This window comes from Pongo abelii, chromosome 10, assembly GCF_028885655.2.
Source record: "Pongo abelii isolate AG06213 chromosome 10, NHGRI_mPonAbe1-v2.0_pri, whole genome shotgun sequence".
In the NCBI taxonomy this organism is placed as follows: domain Eukaryota; kingdom Metazoa; phylum Chordata; class Mammalia; order Primates; family Hominidae; genus Pongo; species Pongo abelii.
In genome coordinates, this window is record NC_071995.2 from 8385551 (window position 1) to 8406197 (window position 20647).

The 20647-nt window shown below is 35.6% G+C and overlaps 1 protein-coding gene and 1 pseudogene across 8 annotated transcripts in view; both read left to right on the forward strand.

Annotated features, from left to right (window-relative positions):
* CLEC6A (C-type lectin domain containing 6A) overlaps window positions 1-20647 on the forward strand; it is an 81285-nt gene that overhangs the window by 3708 nt on the left and 56930 nt on the right. For all 8 annotated transcript variants that reach the window (XR_010135705.1, XR_010135708.1, XR_010135707.1 and 5 more), the window contains exons 3-6: window positions 150-248; window positions 5071-5216; window positions 17853-17968; window positions 19050-19232. Coding sequence is in view for 1 of the 8 variants with exons in the window: in XM_002822865.4 (XP_002822911.1) it covers window positions 150-248; window positions 5071-5216; window positions 17853-17968; window positions 19050-19194 (506 nt within the window). In the remaining 7 variants the exon portion in view is untranslated. The remainder of the gene's footprint in view (window positions 1-149; window positions 249-5070; window positions 5217-17852; window positions 17969-19049; window positions 19233-20647) is intronic.
* Window positions 336-3382, forward strand: LOC129049042 (large ribosomal subunit protein eL15-like; annotated as a pseudogene).

Here is a 20647-nt window from a genome sequence, read left to right on the forward strand (position 1 = left end):
AGCAAATAATAATTTGGCATGGTTTTTATGGGGCTTGCATAGAGAAAGAGTGGTGGGGGTCAGAGGTAAGCCAGCACTGTACAGGTATAGAGCCTAAGGCTTTATAGCAAAATAATAGATGGACACTCATCCTTCTTCTTCCTTTACAGTAACTTACCATTTTACATATGGTGAAACTGGCAAAAGGCTGTCAGAACTACACTCATATTCAAGTCTCACCTGCTTCAGTGAAGGGACAAAGGTGCCAGGTAAATCTTTAAAACGCTGAAATAGACTTTCTTTTTTCTCAGGGAAAGATCAGGGTTGAGCTCAAGATTGGTGTATTCTATTGTACATTTGTGTGTGTATGTTTTATTAAATCCTCTGCTTGGATATTTTCATAATTTCTCTAAACATACATGTTCATATCAGGCTCTAGACATGCCCCCAAAATAATTCCTTCTTCACACTTCTTGAGCTTGGTAAATATTATAAACCTACATGCATGTAATTTGCTCAGGCCAACCCTGGAAATTATTCATAACAATTCTTACAGTTTTTACATTCCCCTCACCCTCCATCATAAAATAATGTCTTTGATATTTAAGGTTTCCAATTAATTCTACCCATCTCCATCCCAAATACTAGCTTTATTCCTGGTCAAATTGGTTCAGGATGAGACTGATGCCTGTCCAAAATATACTGTTGTTAACTTCATATGCGGAGAGTTGGCAGAGTTGAATTTAGGATTATGGTTGGTGTATTAGTCGGTTTTCATGCTGCTGGTAAAGACATACCCAAGACTAGGCAATTTACAAAAGAAAGAGTTTTATTGGACTCACAGTTCCACGTGGCTGGGGAGACCTCACAATCATGGTGGAAGGTGAAAGTCACGTCTCACATGGCAGCAGACAAGAGAAGAGAGAATGAGAGCCTAGTGAAATGGGTTTCCTCTTATCAAACCATCAGATCTTGTGAGACTCATTCACTACCATGAGAACAGTATGGGGGAAACTACCCTCATGATTCAATTATCTCCCGCAGGGTCCCTCCCACAGCACGTGGGAATTATGGGAGTACAATTCAAGGTGAGATTTGGGTGGAGACAGAGAACCAAACCATATCAGTCAGTTTCAAGGAAAAGGGAAAGAGCCTTTCCGTCTGGCGGCAGCCATCACATAAGTCAAGATGGGTGCATACAAGTACATCCAGGAGCTATGGAGAAAGAAGCAGTCTGATGTCATGAGCTTTCTTCTGAGGGTCCGCTGCTGGCAGTACCGCCAGCTCTCTGCTCTCCACAGGGCTCCCCACCCCACCTGGCCTGATAAAGCGGGCCAACTGGGCTACAAGGCCAAGCAAGGTTACCTTATATATAGGATTTGTGTTCTCCCTGGTGGCCAAAAACGCCCAGTTCCTAAGGGTACAACTTACCGCAAGCCTGTCTATCATGGTGTTAACCAGCCAAAGTTTGCTCCAAGCCTTCAGTCTGTTGCAGAGGAGCAAGCTGGACACCATTGTGGGGCTCTAAGAGTCCCAAATTCTTACTGCGTTGGTGAAGATTCCACATAGAAATTTTTGGGGGTTATCCTCATTGATCCATTCTATAAAGCTATCAGAAGAAATCCTGACACCCAGTGGATCACCAAACCAGTCCACAAGCACAGGGAGATGCGTGGGCTGACATCTGCAGGCTGAAAGAGCCGTGGCCTTGGAAAGGGCCATAAGTTCCTCCACAGTATTTGTGGTTCTCATCTGGCAGCTTGGAGAATGCGCAATACTCTCCAGCTCCACCGTTACCGCTAATATAAGTAAAGTTTGTAAAATTCATACCTAATAAGTAATTTAGGACAGTCAAAAAAAAAAAAAAAAGAAAAGAAAAAGGGAAAGAGAAGTAAAGTGCATAGTTTTCTTCTCACCCATGTGGAACACTGCTTCAACAACTAGCATTTGAATGAATATTTTCCTGGAAGCAACAATGGGCACCTTAGCTTTTGCCTTCAGAATGCCCTGAAATGGGACAGAGATGGATATTAATTAAATTAACTCCGTATCCATCTGGCATAAGAGACTGTTCATTTGCCCCCTAAGTATATCCAATGTAAATGACCAGCCAAGCTGTTCAATACAACTACTTAAAGTTACAGAAAATCTTATGTGATAAAATACAATTATTTTGTATAATACCATGTCAGCAAATAAAAGTGCTCCAATTTTAACAACATCCTTTCAAATGATAATTACAATGAAAAATAGAAATAAAAGTCCATACACAAAATTTCCATTTTGATTAACGTTAAAAAATAATTGAAATCTACATTGTATCTTCTTCAGTTTGTTTCCCACTCAGTTTTAGTCAGAGTGTGGAGATGTTCAGCTGCATAGGAAGAGCTAGAGTTCCTTCAATCCACCTGCACTCGGCCTAGGCCAGTTATGACTGTTTTGCTTGTCAACCCCCAAAAAGGATTTTGAAAACATATATACTCTCCAATACAGTTTAATTTGACATCAGAATTTTTATCATGCTATAGAAGCAAAAGCTTTAATTTCTGGAACATTGTAAATATTGACTTTAAAAAACAAAAATGTTATTTCTCTTTTAAAATGTATTTACTTGTGTGTAAATACTATTACAAAGTGTTAACCCCCATCATCCATTAAAACAATAATAAACATGTATTGTTTAACAGTTGGATGTTTTACATCATTCTTCTATCCCCTTGAACTAAAATTTACATGATACTTTTCTCATCTGTCAAAATATGTAGCTAAACATGCCTAATATTTTAATTTCCTGTGGACCATTAGGCTTCGAGTGTTATAAAATGTGTTCTGCATTGATTTACTATCATAATTATTATCAGGACACAATATCAAAACATCATAAAGTTATTATAGATTTTGATAAATCATTAATAATTAAGTAAAACTATTGGAAGTCTAAATCTTAATGAGATGAGTGGAACTTTGAAAAAATACTATCAAATGTAATTATAATATTGTTGCTAACATATTCAACACCAATTCATCTCCTATTTTCCAATTTAATGACATTAACTGAAAAATCTTGCTCACCTAAGTCGGTAGATAAGAATGAAAAAGGCTTTGTTTGAATGTCACTCAATTTTGGATATTCTTTCGGCATTATCTGCTTACGATGATATAGTGATCTATTGTCAAAAGTTATTTATAATGGTTTGTAAACTGAGAATTTGATCAGGTTACTCCCAATGTTATTGAAAGTAAAGAAAAGGAAATATTATAGAATAATTTTGCAAAAGATTTATTTCTCAGTCAGTAGTTATTTGCTTTCTCAAAGGTATACCAAAAAGTGTTCTAATAAGGCTTATCAAATGATTATGATTTACACCTGCTACTTTCTACACTTGCAAAGTAACTTGATCAGCTCATTATTCTCAGCATAAATTGAGAGAATAAAATATTATTAATGTTAGCATACCCTTTTGACAGATGCTTTTATTGATCACAGCTGTCAATATTTTTTGTCAGCCTTGGAGCTAGCAATTTCACATGTTCAACTTATAAAAAATGTCTGGTGTATATAGCTCAATTGGCAAAGTCAGTCAAATTTGACTGTCAAAATTCAAATCGTATGTTAATACATACTTTGAGACATATTAAAGCAATCATTAATAATGAGCAGAATGCACAATGAAGGTATATTTCTAAAAGCAGCCAATATGCAAATAATATAGGTATGGTTAATCTATTTTATTCATTTTATAACATTATAAAAGGAAGAATAAGCTTTTTGGTTTTTAATCACTTAATATGTAATGATATAGTTATGTAAAAAATGAATAAAATAGAACTATATGTAATAACATGGATGAATATTAGCAATGCAAAATAAAAAAATAAGCCCAAGAAGATCACATATCTTATAATTGCTGTTTAAAATTTCTTTCTTTTTCTTTTTTTTTTTTTTGAGACGGAATCTCGCTCTGTCACCCAGGCTGGAGTGCAGTGGCAGGATCTCGGCTCACTGCAAGCTCCGCCTCCCGGGTTCACGCCATTCTCCTGCCTCAGCCTCCAGAGTAGCTGGGACTACAGGCGCCCGCCACCACACCTGGCTAATTTCTTTTGGTATTTTTAGTAGAGACGGGGTTTCATCTTTTTAGCCAGGATGGTCTTGATCTCCTGACCTCGTGATCCGCCCGCCTCGGCCTCCCAAAGTGCTGGGATTACAGGCGTGAGCCACTGTGCCCGGCCTAAAATTTCAAAACAAAACAAATCTAAACAATTTACTATTTAGGCATACATATATATTTGCTTAAATTATACTTAATCAAAATCATATAGATTATAAGTATAATCAAAATATATCAGTGGATTTGTATATGGCTAGCTATGGATTTCTGTAATCCTAGAAGAGTGGCAAACTGGTACTTGTAAGGGGAGAGAACTGCTAATTGTTTAAGATGCTTAAGCATTTAATACTGTGTGAAAATTAGTAATAGGTAACATTTATTGAGCAATTATTCTATGTTAAGCATCTTTTAAAATGCTTTATACATTTTATGTGATTAAGTCCCCCTGTGAAGTTGGCACTATTATTATTTCCATTTTAGAGATGGAATCATTGAGGCTCAAGAAGGTTATGAATTTGCTCAAAGACAAACATGATAAATGGAATTCTAATGAGGCATAATTCTAATTCTCATAACCAACCTGTGAATAGTTACCATTTTGAAAACCTAAGGCTCTGTGGCTTGCCCAAGATTACTGAGCAGAACAGGGTTTCTAGGTTCGTCTGCGTTAGTCATTTAAAATTCTAAGAGGACTTGGTGCTGATAATGTATAAGGGACATGAAAAACAAAACTCAATAGTGACTTTTTTTTTTTTTGCAAAAGAAAAATTGAGGGAAATTCTGCAGGTAAACTTTAGTAAATATTGAGGACTTAATGCTAAAGAATGTTTATTTGAAATCAATTCTAGGACCCCAAATTATATAATTCAGGAAACAGTAAAAACATGAATTAAGAAACTGTCTCTACAAAGCAACCGCAGATCATTAATCTCATTTATCTTATCTTGCACTCACTCTTTTTTTTCACATAACACAAAAATAGCCTGGGGATGTTGCCCAGCTTCTTGGAAGTCATTTGGTTCCAGTTGCTACTTCATTTCCAGTGAGGAGAAGGTTTGGTCTAAGAGTGAGCAGAACTGTGTTAAGATGGGAGCACATTTGGTTGTGTTCAACACAGAAGCAGAGCAGGTACTGTTTCCATTTAAAATTTATTTAATTGTAGAGAAAACACATAACATAAAATTTACTGTCATAACCATTTTTAAGTGTACTGTTCAGTAGCATTTACTATTTTCACATTACTGGGTAACAGATCTCTAGAACTTTTTCATCTTGCAAAACTGGAACTCCCCACCCACTGAACAACTATTCATTTCCCCATCCCTGAAAGCCCTGGCAATCACTCCTCTACTTTCTGTTTCTATGAATTTGACTATTTTAAATACTTTATATAAGTGAAATTATATAGTATTTGTCATTTTTTGAATAACCTATTTCATTTAGTATAATATCCACAAGATTCGTCCATGTTCTCATATATGACAGGACTTTCTTTCACTTTAGGGCTGAATAACATTCCATTTTATGTGTATCTCACACTTGTTTTTTGTTTCTTTGTTTTATTTGATTTCTTATTTTCCAAGTTTCTTGAAGTGTGACTGACCATCAAAAGTAGTATATATTTAAGGTGTACACTGTGATGATTTGATATACAAATATATTGTGAAATGGTTACCATAATCAAGCTAATTATCTATTACCTCATATATTTAGCCTTCTTTTTCTCCTTTTTTGTGGTGAGAACACATAAGATGCCACATTTCCGTTCATTTACTTGTCAATTGTCACTTAGGTTGCTTCCACTTTGCAGCTATTGTGAATAATTCTGCAATGAATGTGGGTGTGCAAATAATCTTTTAGAGTTTCTGCTTCTAATTCTTTGGATATATACCCACCAGTGGGATTGCTGGATCACAAGTTAGTTCTATTTTTCATTTTTTGAGGGATCTTCATACTGTTTTCCTGATGACTGTGCCATTTAGCATCACCAGCGAGAGTACCCAAGGGTCTCACTTCACATTCTGGTCAACACTTGTTATTTTCTGTTTTGCTTTTTGAACAGTGGCAATCCTAATGGATGTGAGGTAATATCTCATTGTGATTTTGATTTGTATTCCTCTAATGATTAGTGATGTTGAGCAAGTGTTTTTTTTTTTTGTTTGTTTGTTTGTTTGTTTTTTTTTGAGAGGGAGTGTCGCTCTGTTGCCCAGGCTGGAGTGCAGTGGTGCAATCTCAGCTCACTGCAACGTCCGCCTCCCGGGTTCAAGCAATTCTCTGCCTCAATCTCCTGAGTAGCTGGGCTTACAGGTGCCTGCCACCATGCTCGGCTAATTTTTGTATTTTTAGTAAAGACGGGGTTTCACCATCTTGGTCAGGTTGGTCTTGAACTCCTGACCTCGTGATCCACCTGCCTTGGCCTCCCAAAGTGCTGGGATTACAGGCGTGAGACACCTCACCTGACTGGCAACTTTTAAAATGTACTGTTGACAATGTGTATATCTTCTTTGGAGAAATGTCTATTCAAGTCCTTTGTCCACTTTTTAACTGGGTTATTTGTTTTATTGTTGCTCTGTTGGAGGTGTTCCTTATATATTCTTGATATTAACCCCTTACCAGATATATGGCTTGCAAGTATTTTCTTTTATTCCTTAGGCTGTCTTTTCATTAGTTGATTGTTTCCTTTGCTTTGTAGAAGTTTTTAGTTTGATGGAGTTCCATTTGTGTATTTTTTTGCTTTTGCTCCCCATGATTTTGGTTTCATATCCAATACATTGCCAATTTCAATGTCATGAATCTTTTTGTTTATGTTTTCTTCCTGGAGTTTTACAGTTTTAGGCCTTTGTTTAGGTCTTCAAAACGTTTTGAGTTAATTTCTTATATGATGTAAGGTAAGCATTCAACTTGATTATTTTGCCTGTGGATATCCAGTATTTCTAGATCCATTTGTTAAAGAGAGATTGTCTTTCCCCATTGTGTGGTCTTGGCACCTTGTTGGAGATTATTTGACCATATATGTGAGGGTTTATTTCTGGACTCTCTATTCTGTTACATTGGTCTCTATGTCTGTCTTTATGCCAGTGCCGCACTGCTTCGATTACTGTAGCTTTGGAAGATATTTTGAAATCAGGAAGTGTGAGGCATCCAACTTTGTTCTTTTTCAAGGTTATTTTGGCTATTAGGGATTTCTTGATATTCCATATGAACTTTAGAATTTCTTTCTGCAAAAAATAACATTGGGATTTTGGTAGGGATCACGTTGACTCTTTAGATTGCATTTTAACTATATTAAGCCTACCAATCATTAAACATGAGATGTATTTCCATTGATTTGTGTCTTCTTTGGTTTCCTTTATCAATATTTTGTAGTTTTTATAGTGCAAGTGCTTTGCCTCCTTGGTTAAGATTATTTCTAAGTATTTGATTATTTTTGATGCTACTTTTTTTATTTTGCATTTTTTCCCCCAAGACGGAGTTTTGCTCTGTCGCTAGGCTGGAGTGCAGTGGTGTGATCTTGGCTCACTGCAACCTCTGCCTCCCAGGTTCAAACGATTCTCCCGCCTCAGCCTCCCAAGTAGCTGGGATTACAGGCATGAACCACTATGCCCAGCTAATGTTTTGTATTTTTAGTAGAGATGGGGTTTCACCATGTTGGCCAGGCTGGTCTTGAACTCCTGACTTCAAGTGATCCACCCACCTTGGCCTCCCAAATGGCTGGGATTACAGGCGTGAGCCACCACATGTGGCCTTGATGCTACTTTAAATGGGATTATTTTCTCAATTTTCTTTTTAGATTGTTTATTTTTAGTGTTTAGAAATGATACTTTTTTTCTACATTGATTTTGTGTTCTGAAACTGCTGAATTTGCTTATGAGTTCCAACAGATTTTTTGTTTAATATTTAGCGTTCATTACATATAAGATTATGTCATCTGTGAACAGAGACAATTTTACTTCTTCCTTTCTTATTTGGATAATTTTTTTCTCTTCCTTACCAAGTTGCTCTGGCTAGGACTTCCAGTACTATGTTCAAAAGAAGTGATGAGAATAGGCATTCTTGCCTTGTTCTGAATCTTAGAGGAAAAGCTTTTAATTTCTCAAAATTTAGTATGATCCAGGGATGCAAGGATGGTTTAATATCTGCAAGTCAATTAACGTGATACACCATATAAACAGAATTAAAAACAAAAATTATATGATCATCTCGATAGACCCAGAAAAAGCATTTGACAAAATCCAGCATACTTTTGTTATTAAAGACCTCAGTAAAATCAGCATAGAAGGGACATAGCTTGAGGTAATAAAAGTCATCTATGACAAACCTACAGCCAACATTATACTCAACAGGGAAAAGTTAAAAGCATTCCCCCTGAGAACTGAAACAAGACAAGGATGCCCACTCTCACCACTTTTATTCAACATAGTACTGGAAGTCCTAGCCAGAGCAATCAGACAAGAGAAAAAAACGAAAGGGCATCCAAATTGGTAATGAGGAAGTTGAACAATCACTGTTTGCTGATGACATGGTTATACCTAGAAAACCCTAAAGACTCATCCAAAAAGTTCCTAGAACTGATAAATGAGTTCAGCAAAGTTTCAGGATACAAAATTAAGGTACACAAATCAGTAGCTCTGCTATACACTAACAGTGACCATGTGGAGAATCAAATCAAGAACTCAACCCCTTTTACAGTAGCTGCAAAACAAAAATATTTAGGAATTTACTTAACCAAGGAGGTGAAAGATCTCTCTAAGGAAAACTACAAAACACTGCTGAGAGAAATCACAGATGACACAAGCAAATGGAAACACATCCTATGCTCATGGATGATTAGAATCAATATTGTTAAAATGACCATATTGCCAAAAGCAGTCTACAAATTCAATGTAATTTCCATAAAAGTGCCACCATCATTCTTCTCAGAACTAGAAAAAAAACCCCTAAAATTCATATGGAATCAAAAAAGATGCTGCATAGCCAAAGTAAGACTAAGCAAAAAGAACAGATCTGGAGGCATTACATTACCTAACTCCAAACTATACTATAAGGCCATATTCACCAAAACAACATGGTACTGGTATAAAAAGAGACACATGGACCAATGGAACAGAACAGAGAACCCAGAAATAAAGCCAAATACTTACAGTCAACATCTTCAACAAAGCAAACAAAAACATAAAGTGGGAAAAGGACACCCTATTCAACAAACAGTGGTGGGATAATTGGCAAGCCACATGCAGAAGAATGAAACTGGCTCCTGATTTCTCATCTTTTACAAAAATCAACTGAAGATGGATCAAGGACTTAAATCTAAGACCTGGAACCATAAAAATTCTAGAAGATAACATTGGAAAAACCCTTCTAGACATTGGCTTAGGAAAGACTTCATGACCAAGAACCCAAAAGCAAATGCAACCTAAACAAAGATAAATAGTTGGGACTTAATTAAACTAAAAAGCTTTTGCATAGCAAAAGAAATAATCAGCAGAGTAAACAGACAACACACAAAGTAGGAGAAAATCTTTGCAATCCATACATCCAACAAAAGACTAATATCCAGAATCTACAACGAACTTGAACAAATCAGCAAGAAAAATGCAGACAATCCCATCAAAAAGTGAGCTAAGGACATGAATAGACAATTCTTGAAAGAAGATATACAAATGACCAACAAACTTAGGAGAAAATGCTCAACATTACTAATGATCAGGGAAATGCAAATCAAAACCACAATGTGATACCACCTTACTCCTGCAAGAATGGCCATAATCAAAACATCAAAATATAATAGATGTTGGTATAGATGTGGTGAAAAGGGAATACTTTTACACTGTTGGTGGGAATGTAAACTAGTACAACCACTGTGGAAAGCAGTATGGGGATTCCTTAAAGAACTAAAAGCAGAACTACCTTTGATCCAGCAATCCCACTACTGGGTATCTACCCAGAGGAAAATAAGTCATTATACAAAAAAGATACTTGTACATGCATGTTTATAGCAGCACAATTCACAATTGAAAAAATGTGAAACCAGCCCAAATGCCTGTCATTTGGCTATAATACTACTCAGCCATAAAAAGAAATGAAATAATGGCATTGGCAGCAACTTGGATGGAATTAAAGATCATTATTCTAAGTGAAGTAACTCAGGAATGGAAAACCAGACATCATATATTCTCACTCATAAGTGGGAGCTAAGCTATGAAGATGCAAAGGCATAAGAATAATATAACGGACTTTGGGGAGTCAGGGGAAAGTGTGGGAAATGGGTGAGGGATAAAAGACTACACATTGGACACAGTGTACGCTGCTTGGGTGATGGGTGCACCAAAATATCAGAAATCACCACTAAAGAACTTATTCATGTAACCAAACACCATCTGTTCCCCCAAAACATATTGAAATAAAAAAAATTGAGTATGATGTTAGTTGTGGGCTTTATATATATGACTTTTATCATGCATGTTGAAATACTTTCCTTCTGTTCCTTGTTTGTTGAGTGTTTTTATTAGTAAAGGATGTTGGATTTTGTCAAATGGGTTTTATGCACCAATTGAGGTAATCAGGTGGTTTTTGTTCTTAATTCTTGTAATGTGGTTTATCACATTGATTTTCATGTGTTGAACAATTTTTATATTCCAGAAATAAATCCCAGTTGGTCATTGTGTTTAACGCTTTTAGTATATTATTAGAGTGATCTGTAGTATTCTGCTGAGAGTTTTTATATCAATATTCATCAGGCATATTAGTCTGTTGTTTTTTCATAGTATCTTTTTCTAGTTTTGATACCAGGAAAATGCTGGTCTCATCAAATGAGTTCAGAAATATTTCCTCCTCTTCGATTTTTTGATATTGTTTCAGGAGGATTGTGTTAATTCTTCTTTAAATGTATAGTAGAATTCACCAGTGAAGCCTTCTGATTCTGGGCTTTTTTTTTGTTGGGAAGTTTTGATTATAGATTAATTTCTCTACTAGTTATTGATCTATTCAGATTTTTATTTCTTTATCATCCAGTCTTGGCAGGTGGTATGTTTCTATAATTCTATGAATTTCTTCTGTTACCTAATTTATTGGCATATAATTGTTCTCAGTAGTCTCTTATAATCCCTTTTATTTCTGCAGATATTTTGTAATATCTTCTATTTCACATCTCATTTTAGTCATTTGAATCTTCTTTCCTTTTTCTTACTTAGTCTAGATAAGCATTTGTCAATGTCTCCTACTCATAGCTTAGCTCCCACTTATTATGGTGGTGTCTGTTTCTCCCTTCACTTCTGTAATGTTTGTCTTATATATCTAGGTGCTCTGATATTGGGTGCATATATATTTATAATTGCCATATCTTCCTTCTTTCTCTCTTGGGGCAGCTTTTGAGTTAGATTTTATCTGTCTGATATAAATATGGTAACCCAAGCTCTTTCTTTGTTAACATTTGCATGGAATATCTTTTTCTTTCTTTTCACTTTCAGCCTGTGAGTGCTTTTGAGCTAACATAAGACTTTTGTATACAGTATATAGTTGAATCTTGTTTGTTATTAATAATTGCACCAATCTAGGTCTTGGGAAGTTTAATCCATTTGCATTTAAAGCAATTCTTTATACAGAAGGAGTTAATATTGCCGTTTTCCTCAGTATTTCTGTGTATCTTGTGTATTTTGTCATTTTGTTCCTCTCTTGCTGCTATCTCTTGTGTTTCATTGATTTTCTGGAGTGGTATGTTTTGATTCCTTTCTCATTTCCTTTTGTGTATCTTCTATAAGTCTTTGTTGTTATCTTTATGAAGATTACATAAAACATACTAAAGATATTAAAATTATAACCATTTTAAGATGATAACAACTTAACTTCAATTGTATACAAAAAGCCCTCTATTCCTTCAGGTATTCCCCCCCTCCCCATTTATGTTACTGGTGTCGCAAATTACTTATTTTTGCATCGTGCATCCGTTAACATAGATTTTTTATTTTTTTATTTCTTATTATACTTTAAGTTTTAGGGTACATGTGCACAACGTGCAGGTTTGTTACATATGTATACATGTGCCATGTTGGTGTGCTGCACCCATTAAATCGTCATTTACATTAGGTATATCTCCTAATGCTATCCCTCCCCACTCCCCTCACCCCACAACAGGCCCCAGGGTATGATGTTCCCCTTTCTGTGTCCAAGTGTTCTTATTGTTCAATTCCCACCTATGAGTGAGTACATGCGGTGTTTGGTTTTTTGTCCTTGCAATAGTTTGCTGAGAATGATGGTTTCCAGCTTCATCCATGTCCCTACAAGGGATATGAACTCATCATTTTTTATGGCTGCATAGTATTCCATGGTGTATATGTGCTACATTTTCTTAATCCAGTCTATCATTGTTGGACATTTGGGTTGGTTCCAAGTCTTTGCTATTGTGAATAGTGCCGCAACAAACATACGTGTGCATGTGTCTTTATAGCAGCCATGATTTATAATCCTTTGGGTATATACCCAGTAATGGGATGGCTGGGTCAAATGGTATTTCTAGTTCTAGATCCCTGAGGAATTGCCACACTGACTTCCACAACGTAGATTTTATAGCTATTTTAATACATTTTTAAAGAAATGTATTAAAAGAATGTAAGAAAGAATCAGTGAACTTGAGGACAAGTCAATTGAATTCTGTACCAGAATTAAAAGTGATTTATGCACTAACATTACAATATTACAGAATTCTGTATTTATGTATATATTTACTTTTACCAGAAATCTTGCATATGCTTTCATGGTTCTATCTATGAATCTTTCACTTCAACTTAAAGGATTCCCTTTAGCATTTGTTTTAGGTTTTAGTGGCAATGAATTCTCTCAGCTTTTGTTTATCTGGGAAATTCTTAATTTCTTCACTTTTTTTTTTTTTTGAAACAGGGTCTCCCTGTCACCTGGGCTGGAGTGTAGTGGCATCATCTTGGCTCACTGCAACCTCTGCCTTCCAGGCTCAAGAGATTCTTGTGCCTCAGCCTCCCAAGTAGCTGAGATTACAGGCATGGGCCACCACACCCGGCTAATTTTTGTATTTTTAGTAGGGATGTGGTTTTACCATATTGGCCAGGCTGATCTCAAACCCCTGGCCTCAAGTGATTCACCTGCCTCAGCATCTTAAAGTGCTGGGATTACAGATGTGAGTCACTGCACCTAGCCTCTTCTTTACTTTTGAATGATAGTTTTCCCAGATACAATTTTCTTAGTTGGCTGTTTTTATTTTTTTCAGTATTTTGAATGTATCATAACAGTCCCTTCTGTCCTGCACGGTTTCACTGAGAAATCTGCTGACAGTTACAGGAGCTTGGTTGTACATGATGAGCACTTTTCTCTTGCTGCTTTTAACATTCTTTCTCTCTGACTTTTGACAGTTTGATTAAATGCATGTTAATATGAGTCTCTTTGGATTTGTTCTGGTTGTAATTGAGCTTCTTGAATTTGTATGTCCATTTCTCTCATGAAATTTGGGAAGTTTTTGGTGACAATTTCTTCAAATAGATTTTCTTTCCCCTTTTTTCTTTATTCTCCTCCTATAACTCCCACAACACATACATTGGTCCACTTCATGATTTCCACAAGTCATTAGGCCCTCTCCACTTCATTCCTTTTTCTTTTTGCTCCTATGACTTGAAAATTTCAAATGACTTGTCCTCAAGTTCACTGATTGTTTCTTCTGCTTGATCAAGTCTTCTGTTGAACCCCTCTAGTGAATTTTTCAGTTCATTTATTGGATTCTTCAGTTCCAGTATTTTTTTAAAAAAATTCAATAGATCCTATCTGTTTGTAGATATTCTCATTTTGTTTGTGCATCATTTTCCCAGATTTTGTTTATTACTGCATCTGTGTTGTCTTTTAACTCATTGAGATTTTTAAGACAGTAACTTTGAAGTCTCTGTCAGGTTATTCATAAATCTTTTTTTCTTTAGGTATAGTGTCTAGAGATTTATTTTTTCCTTTAATTTAGCCTTTTTTTTTGTTTGTTTCTTTGTACATCTTGAGATCTTTTGTTTACATTTAGGCATCAAAAAAACACCTATTCCAGTGTTTATTGTCTGGCTTCATACAGACCTTCACCAATCAGTCTGGGTATAGATTCTAGGAGTCTCTCAAACTTTTTCTGGTGATGCATCTTTTCTGGATCTGTGTGTGTACTTTTCCAGATAAAGTAATTTCCACAGATTTCATTTTTAGGAGCTTGTATTCTCTTGCTTTACCTGGTGTCTATATGCAGTACCAGTCTCTCTAGAGCAGTAATAAGCTGCCATGCTTGCTTTTGTTCTCAACAGCCACCAAGTATCCCAAATATGTTGTGATTCCCATTCACAGTCTGAATTAGGTATGACAGAAACCAGTCCCTAAGGCAGTCCCCTGGAAAGCCAGAAAATTGATGCATGTTTCACTCTTCTCTTTCCCTTCCAAGAGAGATATTTAGAGATGGGAGTCTTTTCTCTATTGCATTGTGCCCCAGTATGAGGAAGGACTATGCCAAGTAAATGCAGCAAACTTTCTTACCTGCTTCAATGCCAGTTTTCTTGGCTTTGGTCTTACCAGTGGTGCTGTAACCTTTTAACTATTTTCTGAAGTTTACAAAGGCAATTTGGTTCATACATTGTTAAGTCAGTGTCTTCATGGGGGAACTAGGGCATGGGGCTTTATATTCTGCCATCTTACTGACATCAGTGGAACATGTACTTTTAAAAATTAATTTCAACTTCTGTCCCAGATTTAGAAAGTACATGTTCATGTTTGTTATATGGGTATATTGCACAATGCTGAGGTTTGGGGTACAATTGATCCTGTTACCCAGGTACTAAGCATAGTACCCAATAGTTAGTATTTCAACCATTACCCCACTCCATTCCTCCTCCCTTCCTCCTCTACTAGTCCCCAGTGTCTATTTTTGCTAAGTTTATATCCATGAGTACTCAATGTTTAGCTCCTACTTCTTATAAGTGAGAACATGTGGTATTTGGTTTTCTGTTCCTGTGTTAATTCACTTAAGGTAATGGCCTCCAGCTGCATCCATGTTGCTGCAAAGGACATGATTTAAATCATTTTAATGACTATATAGTATTCCATGGTGTATATGTATTATATTTTCTTTATCCAATTCACCATTGATGAGCACCTACATCGATTCCATGTTTTTACTATTGGAAATACTATTGCAATGAACATATTAGTACATCCTTTTTTTTGGTGAAATGGTTTATTTTCTGCTGGATATATACCTAGTAATGGGATTTCTGGGTTGAATGGTACTTCTGTTTTATGTTTTTTGAGAAATCTCCAAATTGCTTTCTATGGAGGCTGAACTAATTCACATTCCCACCAGCAATGTATGTAAGTGTTCCCTTTTCTCTACAGCCTCTCCAGCATCTGTTGTTTTTGACTTTTAAGTAATAGCCATAGTGACTGCTGTGGGATGGTATCTCATTGTGCTTTTTGTTTGCATTTTTTTCATGATTAGAGATGTGCATTTTTTCTTATGTTTGTTGGCTGCTTATATATCTTCTTTTGAGAAGTGTCTGTTTATGTCTTTTGCCCATTTTTTAATGGGGTTGTTTGTGTCTTGTTTGTTCAATTGTTCAAGTTCCTGATAGATTCTGGATATCAGACCTTTGTTGGATGTGTAATTTGTGAATATTTTTCATATTTTGTAGGTTGCGTGTTTGCTCCATTGATAGTTTATTTTGCTAAGACACATTTTAGTTTAATTAGGTCCCACTTGAGAATTTTTATTTTCATTGCAAATGCTTTTGAGGACTTAGTCATAAATTCTTTCCCAAGGCTGATGTCCAGGATGGTGGTTCCTAGGGTTTCTTCTAGGATTCTTATATTTGAGGTCATATACTTAAACTTTTAATCCATTTTGAGTTAATTTTTGTCTATGGTGAAAGGTAGGGGTTCAGGTTTATTCTTCTGCATATGATTACCTAGCTATCCAGCACCATTTATTGAATAGGGAATCCTTTCTCTACTGCTTTCTATTGTCAACTTTGTCAAAGATCAGATGGCTACAGGTGTTTGGCTTGATTTCTAGATTCTCTATTTTGTCCCATTGGTCTATGTGTCTATATTTGTAGCAGTACTCTAATGTTTTGGTTACTGTAGCCTTATAGTATAGTTTGAAGTTGGGTAATGTGATGTGCCTGGCTTTGTTCTTTTGAGCAGGTACTTTTAAAAATACAAATTAATACCAGGAAAACTTTCCTATGTAGTATGTAACATTTTTGGCTGAGAAGCACTACTCCCCACCCTGGAATATTAGGTTATGTCAGGAAGCCTCAGGGCAATACACAACAAATACTTGTTAAGCCTTCATGTTCAATTCAAAATTAATTTCCATTTGCCTTGATAAAATTACTTATAGGAAAATAATCTGGACATAGCTAAAGGTATTTTAGAAGCTTAATTGGAAAGATGCAAAGCATTATTTTTTATGAAATAAATAAATTGACTATAGTTAAAACCTAGTGAGCTCTCTATTATGTTTAACTTTTCCAAGTAATTTGCTACTTTCTTTCTTTTTTTTTTAAATTATACTTTAAGTTCTAGGGTACATGTGCACAACATGCAGGTTTATTACATAGGTATACATGTTCCATGTTGGTTTGCTGCACCCATTAACTCGTCATTTATATTAGGTATTTCTCCTAATGCTATCCCTCCCCCAGCCCCCTATCCTACGCAGGCCCCAGTGTGTGATCTTCACCGCCCTGTGTCTAAGTGTTCTCATTGTTCAATTCCTACTTATGAGTGAGAACATGTGGTGTTTGATTTTCTGTCCTTGTGATAGTTTGCTGAGAATGATGGTTAGTAATTTGCTGCTTTCTAGGGAAGAAGTACTCAGGGGAGTAGAGAAACAAATTTGTATTTTAAGAACCCCAGTGCAATTTCACTGAAAAACAATAGGAAATTAATATGGAACACATCTTAGCAGTCAACGTGCTCTAGAAAAACTCTCTGTCTCTCTCTCTCTCTCTATGTGTGTGTGTGTCTGTCTATACACACACACATATGTATATATGAAAAGATTTATATGAAAAAATAGGCTCACATGACTATGTAGGCTAAGAAGTCCCACAGTCTGCCATCTGGAAGTAGGAGACCCAGAAAAGCCGGTGGTGTAGGTCCAGTTTGAGTTCAAAGGCCTGAAATCCAGGGGAACCAATGGTGTAAATCTAGTCCAAGGGTAGTAAAAGATCGATGTCTCAGGTCAAGCAGCAGGCAGGCAGGAAGAAATAAAAAAATGGATGAATTCCTCCTTCCTTTGCTTTTTGTTCTGTTCAGGCCCTCAACAGATTGGCTAATGCATACCCACACTGGGGAGGGCAATCTACTACTGAGCTTACAAATTCAAATGCTAATCTCATCTGAAAACACCCTAACTCTCTTCTGGTCACCCCTTGGCCCAGTCAGGTTGACACACAGAATTAGCCATTACACCATCTCAACATATAAAATAAAAAAAAGATTGAAAACACAAAACTAAATTTATGTACATTTAAAGACAATTCTGTTTCTTGGTAAAGAAAAGAATGAAATTCTGAGACAAGAATTCCTGCATTAGGACTGTTTCTTCCCTGTAATGATATTGGTACTTTTGGCCTGTACTCCTGATCAGTAGGCCATCATGTGACTGCTCCTTGCACCTTGTGTTTTCTTCTAAAGAATAGCTCTGAAGGCTATAAGCAACCTTTACTCTGTTCAATCTGGAAATACCAAAGTCTTTGACTCCTTTTTTTCTTCATGCAGAATTTCATTGTCCAGCAGCTGAACGAGTCATTTTCTTATTTTCTGGGGCTTTCAGACCCACAAGGTAATAATAATTGGCAATGGATTGATAAGACACCTTACGAGAAAAATGTCAGGTGAGTGCAGATCTGGGGCCTTGTTTACATAGAAAATCTAGGGAAATTTTGTTAGGAGTTACTAATAATGTTAATGTTGATAATTATGATAACAGGATCTAACAATTATTAAGCATTACTAAGGATATGCATTATCTCACTTAAACTTCATGAAAACTTCTCTTTTTCTGAACTAATTTTACAGATAAAAAATTAAATAACTTGCCCCAAATAAATAAACTAATAAGATGAGAAACTGGATGTCAACTCCATGTCTATCTGATTCCAGAGATGGTGCTCTAAACTATTATATTTTGCTGTTTCTAAACACAAGTAGACACTTAAACTGATCTCTAATTAATAAAACTTAAAATATCTGGGTCAGAGCTATGTATGATTTTAGTAGAAAAATTACATAATAATACTATTTACTTGTGGCTTTAAAAAAGAATTCAGTTATACATTATCTTATTTGATTCTTCCACAATCTTGTGAGTTAGTTAGGGACCTTATTATAATTCCCATTTTTAAAGATGAGGAATCTAATACCTAGGGAGATTGAATTACTTGCCCAAGATCAAAATGAGTGAGTATCAAAACCAGGTCTTGTAATTCCAAAAGTTATGTTCAACCTCCCAGTCTTTACCCAGAATGTATTCCCTGGAGGCAGGGTAACTTTTACTTCCAGATTCAGGCATCCTAACATTCACTTAAGGCAGATCCATGAGAATAAAGAAGCTTAGGAAGGTGATAAGAATACATAGATGTAAGGAGATAGCCTCTTTATTTCATGTCAGTAAGAAGGAAATTATTTAATAACGCCTGCCAGCATAAAGGCTCTGTAAAGAGGAAGATGATTGAAGCAGAAAGATCTAGGAATAAACCATCTCATAAAATTTTGCCAGGAGAATGTTAAAGGAGCAAGTGTGAAAGTATGTGTCCATACTTGAGGATTTGAGGAGGGTAGTATAAGAAGGAGGAACAATCATTGGAACGTTCTCTCTTCCTAAATCCCACTTTGTTCACCCCAAACTTCTATACTTTCTAATCATTCACCATGCATTCGTTGAAGATGTGTATTTACCTTTTTGTTTTCCTTTAGATTTTGGCACCTAGGTGAGCCCAATCATTCCGCAGAGCAATGTGCTTCAATAGTCTTCTGGAAACCTGCAGGATGGGGCTGGAATGATGTTATCTGTGAAACTAGAAGGAATTCAATATGTGAGATGAATAAGATTTACCTATGAGTAGAAGCTTAATTGGAAAGAAGAGAAGAATTACTGATGTAATTTTTTAACTGACGTCTTTAAAATTGAAACCTATCATGAAATGATAATTTCTTCCTGTAATTTACACATAATCCTTATGTTATAGAGGTTCATAGAAATGGAAAGATACCTGTTTCCCTTTAATCAATCTTCTCGTTTCCTCTTTTCCACTAATGATAGAATGCACCCTTCCTCTCTTTGTTCCATTCTTTCACTTGTTATTTATTTTTTTCTTTCTTCATACTTCATTACACAAACATTTATTGTTTCAGAGACTGTACTATTTTGTTTGTTAGAAGATTTATAAGGCAGTATCTTTTGAAAATTATGACTTTCCTTCCTCAATATACCATAAAGAAATCTTTTTGGTCAAGATGGTAGTTGGAACTACAATCATCTGAAGGCCTGATAAGAGTTGAAAGACCTGTTTTCTAGATGGCTCACTCACATGGCTGGCAACTTGGTGTTGGCTATTAATGTATCCTGGAAATAAATTTTATTCTGCAGTTAGGGATTTGGCATTTTATATATGTTGATTCAATCAAGTTTGGCAAGCAGGATGTTTGATACTGCTATATCCTGTATTCTTGGTTTACTTGTTTTATTTCTGAGAAATATGTGTTAAGATCTCTTGCTGATTGGGAATTTGTCTATTTCTCACTTAAATTTGTGAAATCTTTCTTTGCTTGCAGGCATCTCTTGTTACCCAAATCTAATCTAATCCTGAAAATATGATGGTTAGCAAAGTTTGAGATAACTAGAGCCTGTAATCCATCATTTTAAATGGCAATGATAATGATAGTTTATCTTTATTTTATATAAAAACCTCAACAAATTTTCTAAACAACTACCAAAATGATCATTAATATATATCCACAAAGGATTTCTGCATAACATACTTTAAAACAAATTACCTAATTATTTAGTGCATATTAAACTTATTAGTGGGCATGACTATATGCAAAAGTTGCATGATATATGACACAAATTATGTTATTCTTTTCCATTGCACTGAAAATACCATAATATAAAGAAGAATCCCATCATCCAAATTGAGCCTATATTGATTGATACTCAGAAGAATCTGGCAGTAGGAGCCTATAAAGGGATAAGAAATTGGGAAAGGATTGGGAAGTTGGTAGTACTGAACATCTTCTCACCTGGACTCATGAGCAGCTTGAATAGTTGTTACTGCGATGCATATGTAGAGTCTAACATATTTTTCCCCCTTGAATAGAAATTTGGTGCAACAATTTTTTAAATTAATTTAGCAAATATTTGAATATTAAAGCTTCTTATAGAAAGAGATACCTGTATATTGAAGCCATGATGAGGCACATACAATGTTATAATTATTACTTGTACATGGCAAATTAATTTTTTTATCATTGTGGAGTCACTTTCTTTAAATTTAGTAATGCCTTTGGCTTTA